General features: G+C 42.5%; 1 protein-coding gene across 3 annotated transcripts in view; it reads left to right on the forward strand.

Moving 5' to 3' along the window:
- Positions 1 to 17,074, forward strand: part of FAT3 (FAT atypical cadherin 3) — a 357,170-nt gene that overhangs the window by 316,197 nt on the left and 23,899 nt on the right. For all 3 annotated transcript variants that reach the window (XM_054187680.1, XM_054187684.1, XM_054187685.1), the window contains exons 20-22: positions 4,710 to 4,844; positions 5,847 to 6,004; positions 13,572 to 14,040. In XM_054187680.1, coding sequence (XP_054043655.1) covers positions 4,710 to 4,844; positions 5,847 to 6,004; positions 13,572 to 14,040 — 762 coding nt within the window. The remainder of the gene's footprint in view (positions 1 to 4,709; positions 4,845 to 5,846; positions 6,005 to 13,571; positions 14,041 to 17,074) is intronic.

Below are 17,074 nucleotides of genomic sequence, written 5' to 3' on the forward strand. Positions count from 1 at the left end.
CAAGTGTTTAATATGGTTCTGGCTTAATAGTTTGAAAGAATTTTTCTAATACACCCAGAAATGTTCAGCAAAAGTGCAGACACTCACATCCACCGTCTTTAATCCAGTGAATAGCAGTCTTGGACCACTTTCTTGTGAAACCAGGCAATTCAGACTTTATGGAGCCACTTCTAGCATTTTTTTACATGTTCTGACAAAAGGAATTCATTGACTGTGCTGATCTGCTATTAATATAGGAGCTAATCTTCAGAGGTGGTTTGTGTCCTCAGCTCCACAGAGCACACGCTGCCTCTTGAAGAGTCCTGGGTGTTTTGCAGGATCGGTCATCAGGAACCCAAATACTATGTGTATAACACCACTTTTCCCGTTTTCAGGAGCACACATGCACTAACGAGCCTTGAGTTGTCCTGGCAAGGTAGCCAGGAAGACTGAAGAAGAAGGTGTCCTGTCTGTGCTTGGGAACAAAGAACTGTACATGAATTTGATAGATTTGTAGTCCTTTTAACATTGCACTTGTATAAGGATTTCTCCTGCGAATATCCCCCATTTCTCCCTGCGAATATCCCCCATTTTAAGGCTCATGCTGAGAATGCACAATCTCGTCTAAAGTGTGGGAGAGCTGAAGTGTCAAGCGGGGACATGATGGTAGAATCGGGGCGAGCGGGAATTGCTATCTGTCACTTAAAGGATCTTAAGGAACGCTGTGATCAAGGAGAGGTCAAATGTCTCAGTTCTTCTAAAACTGTGAGAAAATCCGATTCACTGGGACGTAACGCATGACACAGAGTTTTCCAGGGGCACGTGAGCTAACTGATACCCATGGCTGACTTGCGCAGAAAGAAGTTCGTGGTGTCTACACGGCTATGCATACCGTAACCACTGCTTACCATACCTGGTCACCGTGCTCCAAAAATAAAAACAAATTGCAGCTCATAAGTTGACGGTCTTCCCCTTCCCACTAAACTAATTATTAGATTGTTTAAAAGTAACAGTCTAGAGTTTGCTTTACGTGCTTCCTGTGACTCTGCTCTTCAGGAGCCACCTTTCAAGCTTTCTTCCGCAAGCAAGAGAAACAGACTCTTTTTTAATATTCACACAGCTTGAGGAGAATGGGTTTACAGAAAAACGCCAAGTATCACAAAGCTCAAGTTAAAATTGTTGAAGCACTCAATTTTTAAGATTTATTTACATTCCTGGAAGTGATCCTTCGCTGGAGGGACAGGAATTAAATAAATGTCTCATTTTGCAATGGAAGAGTGTTTTCTTCCTCAGTGTAGTAGGAAGTAGGGAGTAGTAGGGAGATTGTAATACGTTTACCTTCTTTTAGAGAATTAAACTGACGGTCATCTGTCAAAATCAAGGGGGTCTATTCCACCTTTTCCTGCCATGCACTGGTTGATGCTAGCTCATGTGTCTCCATGCTACTTTGTCGAGAACAGCTTTATTAATACTAATGTGAGTTTCCAGGGAGTGCTGTGGATTGTCTGGACTTGCCTACAGAAAAGAAAAAGATCAATTCAAATCCGTATTTCTTGAATCTCTTATTGGATGGTAAATAGACTGCTCTTTGGAGTGGAAATGCAGCATTAGAATAATTTTGTTTAAACTCAGGCTGTAAATCTTTGATGTGGACAACGCAACCTTGAACAATTTCACAATTTTGCTCCGCATAGTGGTGAAATCAGCCTGAAAATGTGTGTTAGGTCGGGCAATGCAATAATGCAGATTTGTAGCTTATGTACTTATAACCATACAGAGAGGCATAAAGCAGTGCTTCTCCCGAGTCTGAATATTTTAAAAATTTTGTGACAGCTGTGAAATCCTGCTGCAGCAGGATGAATAAAAAGTTGATTTGCTTGTAGTTTACCATAAGAACCATTCTTGGCCTGCCGGGCTAAGCAGTTCTTTAGTATATCTCCACAGTTGCACTAAATATGTTAGATCCTTTCCATATATTTTTTGACTGCAGAAAGATGCCTCTGAAGTATAAATCAGAGTTTGAATCAGCTAAAAAAACTGGCAGAGGTGGATAACAAAGTAAGCTATTGCTTTATTGCTTCACGTCAAAGCTACAGTCATAGGTTGGGGGATGTGAAAATTTGCAGAGCCACACTTGGAAATCTCCGTGCCCCTTTCCGCTGCCCACTGATGAGCTGTGGGGCCCTTGTCCAAAGACTTGCCTGTCAGCCGCGCACAGGCTCTCTTGAGTTACAGCCTCACAAAAGGTTTAACAGTGTTGGGAGAGGAGAGAGACTCTGCGTAGAGCAGAATGCTGCATTCGTGTCACATAAGAATGAATTAAAATAGCCAAAAGATCCAAGCAGAAAATACAAGGCAGCCTATAGAATAACCACCTGTTATAATTTCAGAAATAATTGTTACTTGCCATTGAATTCAAAAAATGAGGGCTTTTTTCTAAAAAAACCCCAAGCTATAGAAAACTTCATAGTCTCTGTTAAATTCTGCAGACCTTACCTGTAAATAGAATATAGTTCTGCGGTGCAGAACCCTATTAAATGACATTTGTTTCTTGATTCTATAAGACTTAAAGTGTGACTGTATATTGCAGCTGTTACTCCTGTTAATGTTACCTACTAAAGCGATTATTAAAGATTGCCATGCATCATTTTCTAACAGTGCTACAGGCAGTACTGTAAATCGTTTACTGCAGAGACCTCTCAAACAAATGTTTGACAAAGGAGGGAGGATGTTAAAGATTAAATTGACTGTGCTGTACATCAAGCAAGACATTTACAGTCATTGCCATATTCGTAGTCAGACCATGTCCACTTTGAAACCTACAGTAGTAATTTTTCTTTTTCCAGAAAATACAGTGCCAGGTAGTTTCAGCTCTGCTTACTATGAGCCCTTCTTGGCTTGTACTGAAGTGTGAGAGCAGTGAGATCCTTTCTTTCATTACTTTCAGAGATACACTGTATGACAGGTTGATTTCTCCCTTTATAAATTGGAAATAAAATACATATGCTCAAGAAATAAAGTAGTTTTTTAATATGATAAGGGTCCCGCAATAAACAAGAACTGCCAATATTCCGAAAGTGATGGGCAGGAAGGTGCTGACATTTTATTGTTAAAATCATCACCTGCATGTATTAAGTAAATGAATTTGATGAGCAAAACAATAGACGCCTGCCCATTCCCAGCAACGGGCTCTCCCTCTGTTCAAGCTCTGGCTGCAAATCACCAGAAGCAAGGGCAGGAGTGCCTTTTTTTTCCTGCACTTAAAGGCTACTTTCATAGCAGCCGCGCACAGATGTCCAAAGGTAGAAGCTGACCCTGCATCTACCATGTTCCCTAGCCCAAGCAAGAAAAGGCTAACTCTTCTGGAAGTCATATATTCCTGAGAATTCATACGTTAAGCAGCAATAGTTGTATCGTGTTTTGCGTTATTGCAGGCAGTGGTTGCAAATCTTTTATGATTAGGACAATCAGAACAGATTTATTTAGACACTCTTAGAAGTTATATATATGTTTTAGCCAAACCCCATGCAATGCAAGAAGTTCCTTTGACATTGACAGGCTTTAAAGTAAGTCCTTGACATGCTCAGCCTGCTAGATGTTAAGGATTTCAAAGATTTTGAAGAACCTCAATGTAATTGTGTTGCATGAGTATTTTAAGCAAATTTAAAACTCAGTATTCATCTGTCTCTTCAGATTACTTCCCGTATGAAGTTAGTAGTAGTTCTGAATTCACCTATTCTTGGGCAAGATTAGATTCCGTACTAATTAAAGATTTTTAGGAAAGAGTTGCTACTAGCATTCAAAACAATTTTATCTAACTTGTGTTCTTCCTCAAATCAAAAGGACATGATTTGTTTGGCCCTATTTATAATCATAAATTGCAACTGGCTATTTAGAATATTAAGCTGCTTCTTTCTCTGATTCTGTAAAGTCAAGAAATACAGTCAACTTATTTTTGATTTTCAAAATTTCTTCACTTTGAGTTCTTACTGTCCAGAGCAAGTAAGCCACTTCTTTTTCTCTTTTTTTTTTTTTTTTTTTTATTTTTTATTTTTCCCTGGACATAGGCAGTTCCAGATGCAATGGGACTTGTGTAGTCACAATCAGAAGAAAGGAGGATAGGTTTTGGCAGCCTGGGCAATGTGCACAATAGGATGTGAGGTCTCAGAAATGTCAGGAGGAACACAGGGACGGGGAAGTCTGCCTGTGCCATACGATCAGGCTGGCAGCGCCTCCTGTGCAGTATGAGGGTGGAAAGTCCAGCCGTCACTCTGTAGCCCAGGAATGGCTTTTTCTTATTTCGTCTCCCAGGGAACTCTACCCCCTTAAATCTGCTTAAATCGGTGTGCTGGGGCAAAAGGAGTGCATAGCTTCAAGTCATTTGTTTTCTCCTATCTCGAAATCCCCTGCGCAGGAGGCTTTGTGAGAAAATGACTGCCCTGAGAGTCACAACACCAATTAAAAAACAGTTACTGCTCATAATAGTTGGTTTTTATAATATGTTGCCCTGGGTTTTAGAGCAGCCTTTGAAGAAGAACCATAATGCTTTTTCTACGTACTTGTCCAAAGAACGTCTTTTCTGTGAAGGGTTTTTTTTGTTGTTGTTATTATTATTAGACCATTCTTTGCTTGTACTGAAGTGTGAGATCAATTACTGTCTTTCATTACTCTTGTATTGCTGAAGATCATGCTTTACGCTGCATCCCTGACAGTATTTTAACGTGTTGCAGGAGAACGCTGCCCTGGGTCTAACGATCCCTGCCTGGAGAAGCCATGTCCAGGGGACATGCAGTGTGTGGGGTATGAAGCTAACCGGAGACCGTTCATCTGCCAGTGCCCACCAGGAAAGCTTGGCGAATGCTCAGGTGCATGTCATGGTGGTAGAGGGGGATATACTTGAACAACAAAGTGCTTTTATTCTCATTTTGTGGGTAGGGGTGCCACTGAAGTCATGAGAAGATGTACTGCTTAACCCTTCTCAGCACTGACACATCTCTTTATAAGCCCTGTACAATATTCGGCTGTGGGGCTGTATGAAGACCATGATCCAGTTTCCATTGGGAAATTCCCACTGACTTGGTTGAATCCCAGGTCAGTAAAACAGGCTGCTGAGAAGACAGGACTTTTCCTAGAGACTGTTATGCCAGATGTTTTCCTGCCATGGGCAAAGCTCTATAATTAACTCTTCTGCTTACGATTTAGAATACCAAAATTCCAGTCTTTATTAATGAAAACACTACACCATCCCAAGAAGAAAGCTTGAGAACGTTTTTTAGTTCTCTGTAGCTGTGCTGTTCCCTGGGATACAAAGAGCCTGGTGGAAAGCTGGTGACGTGGAGCTTTCCGTTGACTTCAGTGAATCCAGGGCTGCATGGCAGAGGACATGTGCTGTTTCCCTGGTGACAACACAGCACATACTGAGCTTTATCACTGTGGTCCTGGGCAGCGGTTGAAGGAACTGATTGCAAGGGTTTGACTGGCCTCCGCCCATGCTTGACTTTATGCCCATAACTCAACAGCCTGATGTACTGGCATGGTCATCTTTGACACCCTCTGTTATCAATGAGGCAACATAGGTGTCCCAGGGGTGTATAACACTAAAAATGATGAATACTTGGAGAAACCTCTCTTTTTTACAAGTATGGAGAAAAAGAGCTTTCCTCCACCCCCTGAAAAATAATTTCCAAAAAAAATACAGCATGTTTTTGTAGTAGGTGCCAGCTTTTTTTCCCATCCAAGCAGTGGTTTATTTATTTCTTCCTAGACATTCTCATTAGCTCTACAAATTCTTTAATTAACTTGACAGTTGAGGAATTATTTCATGTGTCACTAAAAGAACACGTGTCTTTTCAAAATGGTTATTTCAGGCCACACTTCCCTTAGCTTTGCTGGGAATAGCTACATTAAATACCGGGTTTCTGAAAATAGCAAGAAAGAGGAATTCAAGTTGGCTCTCCGTCTGCGAACCCTGCAAAGCAATGGGATTATAATGTACACCAGAGCGAATCCCTGTATAATTCTGAAGGTAATTAAAATAACTTATCTTTTCCGCAGTTGTTTTTCTTGATTATATGTTTTCTGCTGGCTCTTGATTTGGGGAATGCTGTTCTCATTTCAGCTGTAGATTGAGAAGATGAAGCCTGATCTCTTTCATGCTAACAGGGAAAAACAACAATTTCTACAACGGTAGCAACAACAACAATCAAAAAAGCAGCTTGTTAGTGGTACTTTACTTGGAAAATGCTCCATTGGGTGCTGTTCATTATAAGAACATTATGTGTATCTGCATGCAGGAGCCAATCTGCATGAGATGTAAGATTTGGCCATTTATATGACCATATTGTCAAAATGATGCGTGCTGAAATAGCTCTACTTCCCCTGTGTCCGTGCCTGTGGTTAGAGGATATGCCCTCACTGCTGTCGAGTTAATTCCAGAAACCAGCTGCTTAGAACCCGTCTCCTACTGAATGTGAAGATTTCTTCACTCTGTGAATTAAGATTATTTGTTGAGAGAGGCATGGGGTAGGTGGAGATTGATATCCAATCAATATTTAATTGATAAACTCGCCATGCATTTTCATTCTTTGTTGGGTTTCCGTGGAATGGCAAATATCTACTGGATGGAAAGGGAGTGCTAGGCTTATCCAGGAGCCTGCATGTACTGTATTTCTGACAGAGCCTCTAAGGTACAAAATGAAGCCATTGACTTCTGTAACTTGGCCATGTCCCAGCAGTGGGAGAAATGGCACAGAGCCTTTTGTGTCTGTATTTGCAATCTCTAGAGTCCTTTTGGCTGAATGCTTAGGTAATGTTAAAATGGTGAGATGAGTTATTAATGGGCAACAAACAATTTTATAGCTGTTAGACTGAGATATTTCACGAGCAGGAGTACTGTCTGTCATTCACTGGGGACTCTCAGCATTTTTCAGATTTGCACAAGACAATTAAGCTCTGCTTTGAGACACGTAGAAATGCACAGTTTGAACTCTCCGGTACACTTTTTGTTCAAAAAATCCAAAACAAAACTGCAGGCTTGAAGACCTTCTTTGAAGTCTTCCTGGTGGTTGCTTTTAGCATATATCAGTAGGGAATGTTTGCAATTTTGTAGTTTTGAAAAACGCTTGGGAAAAAAGAATGGCCCTAGTGAAAGGTGCCACTTGAAAACAATAGGAGATGATACAGAGGCAGATTGAAATGGAGTTAGAATTATGACAGGAGAATTTGTTTTCTTAGAGTTTAATGTATAAATCTGTCATGATTAAGGAGTCCTGTGTGTCAGGTCATAGACAACCAAGTGGATATTCTCCAGTTGAAGCTGGGAAATTTTGCCACCAAAAGAGAAAAATTCATGTGATTACAAAAAACAAGTAAGAGCCCCCCCTCATTGCGGTCGCCTGTGTTGGGATTTTAGTTGTGGGGATTAGGAATTAACGTGTTTTCAGTCACCACTTCACACAATCACCTAACCATTTTTGTCTGAAAAATACTGGAAGGAAAAAATAATACTTGAAGGAGCAGTGACAGGACCTGCGAGTACTCTGCTCCAATCTCAGAAGCCAGCCTCCAGGTCATGGTCTTTTTTGCTTGCTACCTCTAAGAAAGGATTTCCAGCTATGAACCCTTCTAATGCAGCATTTAGTAGACAGCTTCGGATGCAGCTTCTGCCTAACGTGTCCCATGAGAGAGGTTCAGGGTAGTGTATGGATGCAAGGGCTCCACTTTCTCCCATGCATTGAGCAGGGAAGGACACAGGGAATTCCCTTCATGGAGACTCATGCTTGGATTTTAGGTAGGGTAGGATTTGCCGTCCTAGTGGGTGCATCCTTTTCCCAGGTCTGGCCCTTGGCTTCTGTAAGCATAGGGTTTAAAGAGAAGTAAAGAATTACGTTTGGTATGGGGTTTTTGAGAAATGGCATCATTTAAAAGATCAGGGATTTATTTGTGAAGGTCATTTAGCAGAGGAACATCAGACTAAGGTTTCACAAAAGTGCTCTATGGCAGGCAAATGGCATTATGCTCAAGGGATGTAGCCACAGCAGGTCTCTTGAGGGACAGCAGCTGACTCATGAACTGGACTTTGGGGGTCCCAAACTCAGATGCTTTCAAGCAAGTTACCCTTAGACTTCCTAAGCACTATTTTTTTCATTTGTAAATCAGAGGTAAGGCCTTTATAGATTTATTTTTTTTTTTAACCAGGTATATATGTTGTGAGATAGAGAAGCGCTCAGAAATGAGGCCATTAAGTAGATTAATTAGAGGTCTATAAATGTGAAGTTGTTATCATTTGAGCATTGCTTTCAATTAAATTAAACATGAGGAGAAGCTTTCCAAATAGAGGATAAAGGATGGGATCCTGTGCTCTTTTGAGCACTCTGGCATCACTCCAGCAAAGCACTTAATCACTTGCTTAACTTCCTGTATTTGAAGGCAATTGGAACTACTCACATACCTTAATTTAAGCATGTACTTAAGTATCTGCCAGCTTAGCACCAGAGGGCCCAGCGCCATCGCTGAGCTCCAAACAGAGGCAGAGGTGGAAGAAATTTAGACCCATCACATAGCACGAGCCCATGGGAGAACGGGCAGAAACCACCACCACTGCTGGGGCATATAGCGGCATTGATTTTTTTGAAGCAAGCCTCCCCCACTGCAGTCTATTTAAAAATTAATGCTGCAATATGGTTTTCAGTGTTTAAATGACCAACTTAATTTTGGGAGCTCATACATTTGTGATAACTCCAGGGATGGAAATATTTCATAATCATAACGCGGTGTCCTTCTTGGTTGAATAGTGAATTCCATAGAGCAAACTGCTTGTCTGCTACTTTGCTGAAACCCTACCAGCTACACTGTATTGATACAATATAATAAGGCTGTTATTTATTCAGCTGTTTCTAATAAAGCAACTCATCCATCGATTTTGAGAGGTTGGCCATTTTTTTCGTTGCGTGCTCTTGCTTTTAAGACAATTGGAGCAAAGTGAGATGCAGGTTGATGGCTTTTTTTTCGTTCCTTTGAAAAGATTACGTGTGCCAAAACCAGTGTCACCATTTCCTCTTTCCTATGTAGCATCTATCTGTGAAAAGCAAGATTTAACAATTTTAAGCGTAGCGAGGCCATTGCTGAAGAGAATTCCAGAGTTTATTTCTTTTTTTTCAAGGAATACAATGGAGATTCAACTAGTTTTGTGAAATTTAAAGGATTAAACATAGGTAAAGAAAGACTTCCGTATCGTGCCAGAAATATAGTTGTTAAATGGTAAAAGGCAAGCATATGTTCTTCCATCCAGGCAGTTAATGTGAAACTTTGCATGGTTTAGTTAAATGTATATTATACATTTTAATGCATTACTGCTATATGGCTTATGCTGGATAAGTCTGAAGCTTGGATATGATCCCAGTTATGGCTAGAGTTGAAACGAGTAATATTTTAATTAAATATACCGTTTTACACAAACGAACCTGAAATGTAACTCGACAAACGAAATATTTCCCCAGATAGGTTAGTAGGCAGCATGCTGCATCCATGGTGTGTGACTGCAGATGGACTGTGTGAGCCTAAGGTGGTCTCAGAAGAACCATTTGATCATTTTATTACCTATGTTGATACACAAATATGGATGTTAGCCAAACATCTTAGCCAGGCTAATATTCTGATATAATTTACAATATGTGTTTGGCTCCATTTTGCTCATTGAACGAAACCGTTGAAATGTAACAGATTGCATCAGCTTTTGGAGCCTTCTCTGTTCTTTGTACTTCTTTGCCCATTTTATACAGGTGAGGGATTTTGTGTCAGTAAGAGCATGCATGCTTAAGTATGCATTAACCTCACTGTCCTAGTAGTTATAACGAGACATAGTGTAACTAAGCCCAGAAAGCTCTGAGGTGGTGGGAATTTTCTGCCTGGCTGGGATGAAGCAGCACCTCTCTGCTTTCCTGGTGCAGAGGGTCTCTGCTGGTGCTGTGGGCTGCGCTGGCGAGGGGTTGCGGAGTTTGCGTCTCTCTGCCATGAGATGGAGTAGCTCAACTGCTGAGATGGAGTAACCCAAGCTCTCTGCTGTGTTACATCACACAGATGGAGAAAAAAGCAGTGCCACAAATTCTGTCCTGAACTGAGAGTCTGATGCTACCAACCTTCCATCAGACCAGTCATCCCGCTGACGTTATTGTGTGGATAACTGCTGAGCCTGGGCAACAGCATTGGCCTTTCATTGGATTTCTGTACTATTTGCTTGCATGTACCTCATTTAGTAAGAACTTAACTTGAAGTTCAGCTTTTCTTGGTACCAAGGTCCAGGCCATGATCAAAGAGCCCTGTTTGAGGACTGAGCAGTGTCCCTGACAGCACTGCTGTTAGAGGGAATCACGGGGACACCAGGAATTAATTGCTGAATCAAAGATCCGTGGTTGAATTCTCCATGCTTAGGAGTGGAGACATTGTTTTGCCCTGTTGAGTGGAGGACCCTTCTCCTCCCTGCCTGGCCAGCCTAGCTGCTAAATTGGCAGGACAGGAGCCCTTTGCAGCCCCCATTTCTCGTGGTCTGTTCCTGCTCTTCCTCTTCCTCCTCCTCCTCTAGGCACGGAGCCATCAGGGGACAAATTTTTCCTCCCTGCCCTGCTGCAGCAAGGCTTGTGACCATCTGATTAATGAACGTATTTTTATGATCCCATTGCTAGGGGTATCTGGGCAAGTCACAGACTTTAATGTATGTATCCGTAAAGCGGTGGTGTGAGGTAGGGAAATGACGTTATCCCTCTTTTACTGACGGAGACCTGAAGCTAATGACTTGCTTGAGATCCCAGAGGAAGAGTGTTGCAGAGTGTGGATTCCCATGCCTATCTATCATATCTTAGGGTAGTATTGTAGGCGTTGGACCATCCTTCCCATCCTTTACTCTAGCCTTAGGTGGAGGTTACTAGTGCTTTTTTAATAAAAGGAAGGAAACATAGCCTTTCAGACAATATATATTTACTGTGTATGTCGGATCGTCTGCTGGTAAAAAGAAATAAAAGTGGATGAGAAAGATCTATAAAACATATTTTAATGGCAAATCTTTTAGATCATCGTTTCCTGTATACAAATGGTGTAATATTTATCCCAGGTGCTCATATGTGGTGTTGTATTTATAAAGGTAATTGGAAAAGCATGTTCTGTGAGTAAGGGTAATAGACACGCAGGCAGTAGGTCCTTCAGGGTATAAGTAGTCTTAGGGGAGGTATATGTATATTATACACAATCAGTAGAACAGTTTCCGTAGGAAAAAGCCTTTTGAATAAGAAGCAAGTTAACTGCTTATCCGATGATGGCTGTTTTTCACAGTGTAATATGTTGGCATGTATTTTTCTGTTTGATTTGTATTCCTGTTGAGCCAGACCACACTTTCTGAGCAGCGCCTTTGAGCTTTGTGGACTATTTTGTTGCAGGGGGAGAAAAGAAAAGATTGCTCCATCTCTGGAGAGAAACCATCTCAGTTTGTCAGGGCATCTTGTTTACTGAGATTCCCCTGAGCAGACGCTTTAATAAGCCCAATTTCAATCTACAGAAATAGTTTACAGATGAGTTTTGAGTCCTGCAAGAAAAGATTTTTTAATGAAAAATGACCCAGACTTATTTTTCTGTACATCCATTAGCCTTTTTTGATTGAGCTGTAGGACTACAAGCAACATCCGTCCCTCAAGCATGTTGTATTAGATCTCATTTCTTCTTAGTTTCATTACATCCTACAGGTCAAGGACTTTAAAATAGCTAGCTGCCTATCACAGGGGCTAATTCTTGCCATTCTGACTCCTTCTACTTGTGTATCCCTCTACACCCCTCATGCCTCGCAGAGTAAGTAGGTAGCTGGCATTTATAGGGAGCTTGTCATGTGCTTAGTATCTCTGTGTCCATCCCATCCAAGCGATTGCAGAGCGGTGGAGTGGTGTGGTTCACACCCCGACTGCCCAATGTGACTTGGCCTGAGGTTACAGCCCAGTTCAAATTCAACAGGTCAAGAGACTGAGGTCTGGAAAGGAGAAAGAAGTCCAGAGGTCATCAGAACTCAATATTTTACCCTTAGCTTTTCTCCAGGTAGTTTTGTGAACCTCGAAGGACAGTAAAATGCTGATAAAGCACAGTCTGCTCCTGTAGATTAACAGTATCCCATTTACCTTCAAGCCACATGAGAGAGCCTGGCAGAGAAGAGTTTGAGCACCAGTTCAGACACATGCCAAGGGATGGCTCTAGCTAACCCAGTTTTAAATGAGTTTTCATGCCAGAAATGGCAAAAAAATTTCCAAAGACAGGTGGACACAATGCAGCATGACATCTGCATTAGTCATACCAGTTTAGTGGGGCCAGCAGAGCTCTGGGGGCTTCTTGCATTGACAGCTATGGCAGCTCTGCTGTGCTGGAGGAGAGCAGTAGGGTTGTGTTTCGGATAAACCAGTGAGAGTACAATGTGTGCTGCAGGGGAGGATGAAAAAGGACACAGCGCCTGAGCTTTTCAGGGGGATAAATAATGGGACAGAACTGTCTTGAGATGGGGTTTGCAGAAATAAATACTTCCTAGAGCATGACATAAAGGTAAAATAATTGCAAGAGCTTTTGGAGAGCCTGAATCCAATTAATGTGTCATAAGAAATTATTTCCAGCCTTGTCAGCCATTTTAAACCTATCTGCCATCTGTTAAAGAAACCTAAAATCTTTGGGTAAACTGTTAATCAGGAAGGCAGCACTCCACACCTATTCCCTCACTCTGCACTTTGCCTGTCCCAGCAGGCTGGCATAGATTTTCCCTTTATGAGGACTTCAGATGGGTGAGAGGCAGGAGGGAGAGTGAGAAATCCTAACAATCCCTCTAAAGCCATGAACCCAGCATAAATATCAGGAAAGGAAGAAAAGCGGGAGCCATCCTATGACATCTGTGAGGTGCACACAGAGCAGGTAGTGTAGCATCCTTGGAAAATAAATGACTTCTGGTCAACCAGAATCTTACTGTTGTACTTCGAGAAACTGAACTTATGATACTCGGCGACACATCCACAGGTCGCTGAGATGCTCCAAAAGGTTAGAGAGGCACAGGGTGTGTGTATAAGCAGAGCACCTGACATCTCCAGCTGAAAGCAGTGGCCATTGACTTGGTCACAAGCCTCTCTCAAACACTCAGAGGTGGTCCCTTGCCCTGACTGTCCTTTTGGTAGCATCAGCCACTGGGAGCAGACTTGCAGGACACGGGTGGATGGTGGGACTTGCCCAGAGAGACGCGGCTGCTCAACGTGGGTCCTCCAGTCCATGCCCTGTTCAGTGAGACATCGTTATCCCAGTCCTCACCTGTGTTCTGCACCTATATTTTTTTATATATTGTCAGTTTCCCTGTCAGTAACTGTCTTTGGGTAAATTCTAAGTAGGCTGGTATTTACAACTTCTTTTTTTTTCTTTGCTGATGATAAAGGTGCAGCTTTTTGCTATTTTAGTGTCCTGTAGGAGAGCAGCTTTAACACTGTGTGGAGACTGTCTAGAAGTGCTCTGTGTTTCCAGATTCCCCGTGAGAGCATATTATGAGTCGTGTGAGTGCCTGAAGCGCTTTGATTTCTGTTTTCCTCCCGCAGATTGTCGATGGCAAACTGTGGTTCCAGTTGGACTGCGGAAGTGGCCCGGGAATCCTGGGAATTTCTGGCAGGGCCGTTAATGATGGAAGCTGGCATTCGGTCTTCCTGGAGCTGAATCGCAATTTCACCAGCTTGTCCCTGGACGACAGCTATGTGGAGCGCCGCAAAGCCCCCCTCTATTTCCAGACCCTCAGCACAGATAGCTCCGTCTACTTCGGCGCCCAGGTCCAAGTGGATAACGTCCGCAGCCTGACCGACAAGAGAACGACGCAGGTCTTGAGCGGCTTTCAGGGCTGCCTGGATTCAGTCGTCCTAAATAACAACGAACTGCCGCTCCAAAACAAGCGCAGCAGCTTCGCCGAAGTGGTTGGCCTGACCGAATTAAAGCTTGGCTGCGTCCTCTACCCCGATGCCTGCGAGAGGCATCCCTGCCAGAACGGCGGCACCTGTACCAGCGTGCCATCTGGTGGTAAATATTTTGCATTACTTTATGGGTTCCTCCCACCCCCTCCCCGTTTTCCTCTACAATTTATTGCCAGAGATGGTTTTATGCAGCAACATGCTTGAAAGATCTCTTGAACTCTATAAAACTCTGATAGGTATTGCAAATTGCGTAAAAGCTGTTTGCTCTATAAATAACGGTGAAATGGTGCCCCTTCTCATTGCATTAGTGTTCCAGGAGGAAATTGATTTATTGGCTGTTAGGATAATCCTATTTCTATAGAAACCAATAGAATTACAATTACTGTAATGCTCAGCTGGATTTTTCAGGATCCATTTGCAGCATCGAGGGCTGTACACAAAGATGGTGATTTCAAACGTCCATCACGGATGCAACAGCACTGTTGCCTTTCTCTGTTTCTGAAGCTATCACAAATAATTACTGAGCTGTCCACAAACACCTTGGTCCTTTTGCAAGTGAGTAATTTGATTACATGTCTGCACGGAAATTTGCAAGTCCGCCCCATTGTAAACCTCCCAGAAGTGTATTTTACAGCTTCCTCGGAGGCCCGAGTGCTTCAAGGTCTAAGTAATAATATCCAAAGTTTAGAGGGCATTGATTTAAACTGTGCTCGTGGTGGAGTTTCCTATCTGGTGGTTGTATGGTGGCTTGTGTGATTTGGTGCCAGTGACTTAACTACCCAGTAATGTAACACACAAGTTACCAGACCATAAGAACAGTCAGCATCTTAGGAGGGAAAAAAAGCAAATGGCATACACGCAGGAGACTTTTCCTCTAGGGCTATTCTCTCTCTGTCGCGTACGGGTTTCCCTTCCAGTTCCCCATATTGTATTAGATGGAGCATTGCTCACTTTTTCTGGCAGACTAAAACTTCCTTCTAAAAGAAGGAAGCTCAACAGAGAGGTTTTCTGCAAGTTCAGAGCTTTCCATCCACTTATTGTCAGTGGTTTTGGCCATCGTTCCCTAGGGAAGTTCCCACTAAACTCTTTTTTTACGGAGCGTTTAACCACCGTCCAGGACTTTCTGCTTTAATGTGTCCATGCTGTTCCCTTGCACCCATAATTGTTATTTCTGCTTTTCATTGTTTTAAGCCTTGTTCTCAGATTTCCTTTCTGAACCCCCTCTCCCACATATAGGTTTTTCTGAACTTTAGGAACTTCCTAAACTTGAGAACCGTTTAGTTTTCGAGGCTGAAATCTGTTGAGACCTGAGCGAGACCAAAGTTTCTCATTCGGATAACCCTGCCTGTATAGAGTAAGCCCTGGCAGTGTGGATTTGCTGGTGCTGATATGTCTCAGCTATCTCCTCTGGATCCTGGGCTTTGATTCAGCCACCTCCCATGCCAGGGCAAAGGGTGCATCGAGGGTGCTGTCGGCTTTGCTCCGTGGAAGGAGATGGGAGGACAGTTGGGAGGAATGAAGCGCAGCACCGGCAAGCCAGGATGTGATGTGCAGCACGAGGACAGGTGTTGCTGCATGTGTGTGTTGGTACGGGTCTTTATTTACCAAGGGAAGGAAAGCAAAGGAGGGCTGCGCAACAAGGGCAAAAGAAAATCATTCTGAGGCAGAAGGATGCTGCAGCCGCTGAGAGAATTGCTAAGCAAGATTATTTAAATCCCTAGGAAATGCGGCTGTAATATGTACATGAACATAACACGGCTTTGATTCAGACTCCATACTTAATAAATGAGGTTAACCATTCGCCTAGCATCCTAGGAAGCATGAGAACAGCCCTTCTATTGATTTTATTTGAGTCTATTTACTGTATTGCTCAGCAATCTCGTGATGAGTAAATTGAAACCTTTCTAACGAAATGCTTTACAGTAATTCATTTTTTCCCAGCGCCACGTGCATGCCAATTCAAACTGAGGGGAGACGTGGGGTGGGGGAGAAACAGGCGGCGCTGAAGATTGGACCCATTTTATTACTGGAGTGGCACGCACCGTTTTCACGTCAACATAATTCGCTGCTGGAACGCAGTCGCAGAACTGATTTAACTCGCCTGCGTTCCTGCCTCGGCGAGGGGGCACGTGCCCTGCGGGGATGTTTCGACTGCCTGCCGTTAAAAAATCTGTTTGCTGTTTTTACTGCCTCAGCAGTGTATGTAAATAAAGGATTGTTATAAAGCCATAATTCCAGCGCAATGGGCCCTGACTGTATGTCAGGGGTTGTGCAGCCCAGCCCACAAGGAGAAGGCATGGGCGTTTTTGTTTCCACTGGGCAAAGCGATTCTGTCGTTAGTGTCCTACATATGCAAAAAGAGCACGTAAATAAATTCCATAGAGTGGAGAGCCCAACAGCCTTGCCAATGCTAGCTGCGGAGCCACAAATTGCAACGTGCATTTAAGAATCGCCAGACGTTGTATTCACTGACATAGACGTTAGCAGCTGACTTCCATTTAAAATAGAAAAAAAAAAGTAATAACTCTTCACTGTTTTATCTTAAGAAAGAGAATGGCAGCTTTTTTCTTTTTCGGTGGGGGGAAGCATTCAAGAATATACCATGCAAAGGTCCTTTTCCCAATCCCAGGGCATTCTGTAGCATCGGGATCTCTTGACTAACATTTTCTATGACATTATCCTCCTATTAAAGTTTCTGGAGAATAATGTTCCTTTTCCTAAGCAGAGAGCATTTGGCATAATTATAGGGTTTGTTTTAATAAATAAATCCTCTAATTTGAATTTTACAGAGCAGATTTCATATACTGTTAACGTCCTTTTTCTTACAAAAAACCCTACTGTGCTTTACAAGGAAATTAGGAGAGAGAAAAAGAAAGCTCAGAATTATAGGTAACTTTAAAAGAAAACAGTCAAGCAAAGGTTACCCAACATTATAACATGAAAGAGTTGCTGGCTACGTGCCAGAATTCAAAGGGGCCGTGTCTGATTTACATATAATTTGCATAAATTGATCATCTAAAACACAGACCTCCATAATGGTATTCCTGTTGTGAGATCTTCCTTTCAATAGAAATGCCTACTGCCCTGTTCACCATTAATAAGAAGCTGCCTGTGATTACCTTCCACCTCATCCTGCGGGT

The sequence above is a fragment of the Rissa tridactyla genome, chromosome 1 (genome assembly GCF_028500815.1).
Source record: "Rissa tridactyla isolate bRisTri1 chromosome 1, bRisTri1.patW.cur.20221130, whole genome shotgun sequence".
Lineage (NCBI taxonomy): Eukaryota > Metazoa > Chordata > Aves > Charadriiformes > Laridae > Rissa > Rissa tridactyla.